General features: G+C 47.4%; 1 protein-coding gene across 1 annotated transcript; it reads right to left on the reverse strand.

The window, feature by feature from the left end:
* Positions 1 to 1,297: 1,297 nt before the first annotated feature.
* LOC308298200 (equilibrative nucleoside transporter 1-like) lies at positions 1,298 to 2,596 on the reverse strand (the record flags this gene model as incomplete). Its single annotated transcript, XM_080741756.1, has 1 exon — positions 1,298 to 2,596. One exon carries the CDS (start codon positions 2,594 to 2,596, stop codon positions 1,298 to 1,300), a length of 1,299 nt encoding a protein of 432 aa, XP_080597882.1.
* Between the last annotated feature and the right edge of the window lie 5,188 nt (positions 2,597 to 7,784).

Below are 7,784 nucleotides of genomic sequence, written 5' to 3' on the forward strand. Positions count from 1 at the left end.
GACATCTGACAGAATAAGGAGTGGTGTGTGAGCCTCAGTCACTTTAACTCTGATGTGATTATGCTAATTGGCACACACACACACACACACACACCCACGCACTCACTCACACACATGCACGCACGCATGCATGCACACACATAGACACACATTCATACACGTGCAAGCTTATACACGCACAGAAATTTACTCAAGTACAAGTTTGCAAAGCAAACACTCATTAATGACCTGAGGCCGACCCATTTATAGTAGGACTGAGGCCAATTCTAAAAATGTCTTCTAAATTATGACCTATATTCTGAAAAACTTAAAATTATGAAATAAAGTCACCCCCAAAAACTGTTGCTATATACTGTACTGTACACAGCAACAAGAACCCCAAGGGTTCCCGACTTGAAAGGTAAAAAACACCAAAAGGGGTTCCCGTCCTAAATGGGCTATAACAGGCCGATCTGAAAGCTTTTGGGCAGAGGTTCTGCTCTGCCATCCAGGGAGATGTGTGTGTGCTCACACTGATCAGGCCCAAACGCTGCCAGAGATTACAGTAGCTGCTCACAGACATACGGATGGACGGAAACACACACTGACACACAAACGCACACAATAAATGTCCCTTTCACATAACAGGTCTTCCTCAGCGTCACAATGCTTTTTTTAGTTTGTTCTTTATTTACCCAGGGTAGCTATAGTAGCTGAGCACAAATGTTCATTTTCAACGCCTTGCACACACACACACACACGCACGCACGCACGCATGCACGCACACGCACAGCGCATTGTGCATCAATAATATAAAGTACATATATTCATACGGTCCATGCATACTATGTTCTCACCACTCCATTTTGTTTCTCTTCTTCAACACTTCAACACAGGGTGCAAAACATAGACATAAAGTCGCCTTTATTGGAGACGCTATGGCACGGATTTCTACATAGAGCCTCTACTACTGAAAAGGAGAAACCTTTGCCCTGCATTTTTCCACATCTGCATTTTGTCTAATGTAAAACAGTTTTTAAATATTACTCCTTCAGATTGTATTCAAATTTCACACAAATTGATACACATGATCTCTATAGTCATGTGATCAAGACGGATATCTTTGCATTTTCATATTCCATCCTGATTGGCTAAAATTGACATCAAAAGTTGTCAGAAGTGCCTGTTTTGAACAAAATGCAGTAAATAATGAACACAGCGTCCAATTACGGTGAAACTGCACACACATTCCAACTAAGTTGAGGAACAAATGCCACCCTTTTCTGTTATAGCACCAAAAACGTTGACGACCCCTGTTCTATATCATGGCTCTGAAAGCGAATGAGAAAGCTGCACCCAGCACCAGTCCCAGGGACAGGAAGAAGACCATAATGGCTCCCGTTGTCTCTGCTTCATGCTGTGCAACCTTCTTTGGTCCAAAGCACTGGCACAGGCATTCCACGTATCCATTGGAGAAAGAGAAGAGGATCATGAAGAGGATGTACCAGGAGTCATGGCCAAACCACACAGGCAGGTAGTGACGAGGCTGCACGTTACACAGCATGAACAGAGGTACGAAGACCAACCGCAAACCCACCAGGATGGGCAACCAGATACTGTCTGCACCAGGCCACATACAGACTGACGTTAGGCTCCTCCCAACGGTGTCCATCATATGGAAGAGCAGGAAACATGAGACAGGGATGAAGTAGGTGTCCCAGGCTCCTCCATCAGCTATGGTGGACTTTACGGCCACGGTGACGGCTGGGAACATTCCGATGGTAATGGTGACGTTGAAACACAAAGATATGGCAATCACCCAGATATGTTTGAAGATGGCAAAAACAGAAACAACAGGCTTGTCTTCCTTTTCAGTCATTCTGACCACAACAACTGGCTTCGTCTCGTCACTGGATGTCCTGGGTTTGTTGCTCTCCCTGTAGTATTTGAAAAACCCTATGCTGGGCAGTGCAAGGTATGAGAAGATAGCCAGTAGAATGACAACGCAGGCTGTGATGAAGAAGCCAAAGGCGCTGTCCTGCAGAGCTGACATAGTGGCCAGAGCACAGATCATGGAGACGGCAGCCACAATGCCGGCCAGCCCGTGCCCACTCGCGATGGCCATGGTGTAAGACATAGGCAGCGACCCTGCCAGTCCATACACGCTGCCCTGGAAAATCGCACCAAAGGAATTGATGCAAATGATTTTGACGATGGTGAGACAGAAGAAGGTTAACGGTGCCATCTCCACCTTCACCAGCACGGCGGTCAACAGGAAGAGCACCAGGATGACTGTCAGACTGCCTGAGACACGCAGCTTCTGAGGAATCCTCTGGTGGAGGAAGGAGTTGAGGCAGCTGAAGATGAGCAGCGGTACAACGGCGGACAGCACCATCACGTTGCAGAAGATTGATTGCAGAGCGTTCTGTGCGTACCTTCCCGCCACAGTCCCATTGCCCGCAGCGATGCCATCGATGGGCGGGTCCTTCAACCTACTGATTAAGTACATTGCTGCTGTTGCGAAATAATTACTGGGCAACATACTTCCCAGGCCCAAGATGAAGAAAATGATCCAGACTCCATGATATTTATCCTTTGGTGCGTTGGTGGCTATCATGACATCTCACATCTGACAGAATAAGAATGAGTGGTGTGTGAGCCTCAGTCACTTTAACTAAGAGAGAATACTTGCAAACTGTGTGCTCCAGTTTTTTGTTTACCGTTGCACCTGAGTGCTACTGTGATGTTTAGGGCTCTCGCCCTTCCTTGGAACTATGATCACTTTAACTCTCATTTGTTTAAGCTAATTTACACACACACACACACACACACACACACACACACACACACACACACACACACACACACACACACACACACACACACACACACACACACACACACACACACACACACACACACACACACACACACACACACACACAAAGGACAGGTAGGCAAAGCAAACACTCATTAACACATTAAGACCTGAGGCCTCAACGTCATATGTCCAAAAGTGTTACTTTTCAGGATTCAAATTCAAACATAGCAAAAGTATGAGATCTACAAGCTTCATCTGCTACTTGCAATGATTTTGTGTGGTGTAAAGTAACTAAGTAAGTACATGTACTCATGTACTGTACTTAAGTACAATGTTGATGTATTTACTCTCTTCACTTCTTCTTCACACACACACACACACATATATATAGTATAGTATATATATATATATATATATATATACATATATATATATATATATATATATATGTAACGGAGGTGATCCGAACCTCCCCACCCGGCTTCGAACCCGGGTCTCCCGCGTGAAAGTCCAATATCTTAACCATTACCTCAAAGGGATATCCCTATGGAACGAGGGCAGATACTAGACTTTTGAGGCTTCAGGCTGGGGCTGGGACTCTCTCTGCCACATATATATATATAGCTCAAATCTCCATGGTGTGAGCAATCTACTACACTACTCCTTTAACACTGAGGATGATGTTACTGTGTAGACTGGGGTCCCAGAGATTAAAAATACAGTATCAAACGGGGGTCTGTGTAGCCATGGTGCATTATGATCACACTGCATTTTATTTTTATTTTTTAACACTGCAGTAGGTTAGGTATGCACCTGAAAGCAATGGTCAGTCGTATAAAGTAGCCTAACTAATTACATTTACTTAAAGGAGTAGTTCACCACTTTTTTTTGTCTTCATATAATAGGTCCTCACTAATGTTCATAATAAAATAGCACAATTTTTTTCTATTCAGTCTGGGTCTCATAGGAGAGTTGTCAAATCCTTCCTACCGGTGACATCATCGTTTGACAAAAAAAAATTAAATAATATTTTTGAAAAAAAAAAAAGATTTTTATTATCACGAGAACAATGGCTGTGTAGGCCTCGCTGCCAGCTAGCCCACCAGCTAAACACTCCAGAACAAACTCCACGGAGAAAGCTTATGGTCTCAAGGAAGTTTACTGATCAGGAATTTGTGAAACTGCAACAACAAGCATAAAACAAAATACAAAAAAGCATGTGTGAAAAAGAGCCGATCTACATACACACAACATGTGAAAAAGAGCCGATCTACAAGCACATAACTGAGTTGCTGCCAATTATAATTATTATACAAATGCAACATGACAAACATAAAGTTAACCTGCCATCATGAAATCAAAAACATTTGCTACTTACAGACATTGCTTTATAGACTGCAAGCAAAGAAAGGAACAGACAAACAGCCGTAGACAGGAGCTGGCATGACTGACTGACTAACTGCAGGCAAGGCAGGTGTTATATATTCTAATCATTGGAGGCAGCACAGGTGTACAGTATGCAGACACATATGGCAATCAAGAAAATACACCCTACATAAGAAACCACAGGGTGGTGCACTGGTGCTATTTCACATTAAGAAACTAAACATTGACCTCTACAGGGTAGGGGCAGAACACTCCCCGCTTGGGGTCTTCAAAGATCCCACACTACACACTAAGTAACAGAATCAGTCTTTGGAGACAGAAGCAGGACTACTTCTGTAATAGGACGAGAGAAAGTCTTCTTAGTTCCGTCCTTGATGACTTCCGCTTCGACCTTTCGTACGAGTCCATCTCCTCCTGGAAAGGTTTTCGTGATGATGGCCATGGGCCACTCATTTCTCTTCGCTTGCTTGTCTTTCAGTAGAATGATGTCCCCCTTCTTGGAGGCATGGCCTTTTCCCTTGCCACTTGTGGCGAAGCTGCAAAGTTTTGAGGTATTCAGACCTCCACCTGTTCCAAAAGGTGTCAGCCAGGCTTTGAACCTGTTTCCATTCCTCCTTTAAGAGATCTGCTTCCTCGAACTTGCCTGGAGGGGGCGGAGGTGCAGAGCTTGTTTTGAGGGTAAGGAGCATTGCTGGGGTGAGGATTAGTGGCGAGTCTGGATCCGAGGACACAGGGATGAGGGGTCTTGCGTTCATGACTGCAGCTACCTCAGCCATGAGTGTTGTCAGGACTTCATGTGTCAGATGGGCTCTTCTCTGTTCGAGCAGCATGCAGTCCAGAATACGCCGGGCAATGCCAATCATGCGTTCCCACGCGCCACCCATGTGGGATGCGTGGGGGGGATTGAAGACCCAGGTGCAGTTCTGTGCGTCCAGGTACTTCGACACTGTTGTGTCCATCCCGAGCTCTCGGGAAGCGCCGACAAAGTTCGTTCCACAGTCAGACCTTATCTGTTTTGCAGGTCCTCTGACTGCGAAGAACCTTCTTAAGGCATTGATGAAGCTGCTGGCACTCATTGTCTCGATCACTTCAATATGCACTGCCCGCGAGCACATGCAGGAAAACATCACAGCCCAACGTTTGGAGTTGGAGTGTCCTCCTCTTGTGCGGCGGGAGATGACATCCCATGGGCCAAAGACGTCGACACCCACGTAGGTGAAGGGCGGTGCTACTTGGAGACGTTCAGCAGGTAGGTCTGACATCTGCTGATGTTCCGTTTTCCCCCTTAGCTTCCTGCAGGTGACGCATTTGAAGAGTAGACTGCTGATACAGCGTTTAGCTCCCACCAGCCAGAATCCAGCAGCACGTATGGCACCTTCGGTCAGATGCCGTCCCTGGTGTTTCACAGCTTCGTGGTGATGCCGCACCAGCAGGGCTGCCAGATGATGTCGGCCGGGAATGATAATGGGGTGAGTCTCGTCTGAGCACAGACCTGACTGTTCTGCGACCTCCTACTCGCAGGACCCCATCAAGGTCTAGGACAGGATGCAACTTCCACAGGCTGCTGGAAGATGGAATGTTGGTCCCTGAGGCGATGCACTTGAGCTCTTCTGCATAGTACTCGCTCTGGACACTCTTTACAATGCATACTTTGGCCTTCGTCAGCTCTTCCTCTGTAGGATGACAAATGTGCCAACCTTGACACTTGTCTTGGACAGAGTGGGTGAAAGTATGTGCTACGTGGATCAGGTGTGCCACTGCTGTGAGGAGAGTGCTGTACTTGGAGAAGCGTTCAAAGCGTTGAGGGTCTACCACATCTCTGGTAATGTGCGTGAGACTTGTTGTCACCTGGGGACGTACCTCATAGTCTGAGGTAGGGTCGATGAGGGTATAACCCTCGTCAGGCTCACATGGGGGCATGGATGCTTTCTGGAGAAAGGCTGGGCCTGTGAGCCATGTTGTGCTGCTTAGGAGGGCTGATGGCACGGATCTTGATCCAACATCCGCTGGATTCAGGTCTGAGGGGACGTACTTCCACTGGCTAGGACTTGAGGATTGATGGATACGCTGCACTCTGTTATGCACGTAAACATAGAATCTCCTTGACTGGTTGTGGATGTATCCCAATACAACCTTGCTGTCCGTATAGTACGTAATGCTGTCAAAGGTCACATCCATCTCTGCAACGATCAGCTCAGTGATCTCCACAGCGAGTACAGCCGCGCACAGTTCCAGTCTTGGGATGGTTAGATCAGGCTGAGGAGCCAACTTCGTTTTCCCAAAGACAAAGCCGACTTCGGACTGTCCTTCATGGCTTGTCACCTTCATGTAGGCTACAGCTGCAATCGCTTTCACTGATGCGTCTGCGAAGACATAGAGTTCTCTTCTTTGGGCACCCGTGGTTGAGAAGGATGTGTAAGGGCGTGGTAGCTGGAGTTCTTGCAAGTCTTGAAGTGACTCTCTCCATCTGGTCCACTCCATTTCCGTGTCTTTAGGAAGTGGTGTGTCCCAATCCTCTGCTTGAGTGGTAAGCTCTCTGAGTATTAGCCTTCCTTGGACAGAGACAGGTGCGAGGAACCCAAGAGGGTCGTAGAGGCTATTCACAGCTGACAAAACCCCTCTGCGAGTGAAAGGCTTCTGGTCATCAGCAATCTGGAACGTGAAGGTGTCTGTACGCATATTCCAGGACAAGCCAAGGCTACGTTGGATGGGCAAGTCATCCGCAAAGAGATCCAAGTCTTCAATGTCCTTGGAGCGGTCCTCAGGTGGGAATGCCTCGATGACTGCAGGTCGATTTGAAGCAATCTTGTGTAACCTGAGGTTAGAAGCTGCAAGCATCTTCTGTGCTCGTCCGAGAACACTGATGGCCTCTTCCTCGGTGTCGAAGGACTTCAGACCGTCATCAACGTAGAACTCGCGGTCGATGAATTGCCTTGCGTCGCTGCCATAGTCGGCCTCTGCTTCTTTAGCTGCTCTCCGCATACCGTATATAGCGACGGCAGGAGAGGGACTGTTCCCGAAGAGGTGGACTCGCATCCTGTACTCCACAACATCACAGGTAAGGTCATTGTTCCTATACCACAGGAAACGTAGGAAATCTCGGTGATCCTCCTTCACCACAAAGCAGTGGAACATGTGCTCGATGTCAGCGGTGATGGCTACTCGTTCTTTCCTGAACCTCATGAGCACTCCTAGCAAGCTGTTATTTAGGTCAGGGCCTGTGAGCAGGACATCATTTAGTGACACTCCTCCACATTGCGCACTTGAGTCGAAGACCACTCGGATCTTATCCGGCTTCCTGGGGTGGTACACACCGAACAGAGGCAGGTACCAGCACTCCTGTCCTTGCTGAAGAGGTGGTGCGACCTCTGCATGCTCTCTCCTTAGCATGTTCTCCATGAACTCTAGAAAGTGGGCCTTCATCTGCGGTCGTTTTTCCAGTGTGCGCCGAAGTGAGACAAGGCGGTCGTGAGCTTGTTTCCGGTTGTTAGGCAGCCGTTGTCTAGGCGACCGGAAGGGTAAAGGTCCAACCCAGTTGTTGGAGCTGTCCTGCTGGAACTCAGCTTCCATGATCTGAAGAAATCTTATGTCCTCCATC

This window comes from Nannobrachium achirus (assembly GCF_963921795.1).
Source record: "Nannobrachium achirus genome assembly, chromosome: 14".
Classification (NCBI taxonomy): Eukaryota; Metazoa; Chordata; class Actinopteri; order Myctophiformes; family Myctophidae; genus Nannobrachium; species Nannobrachium achirus.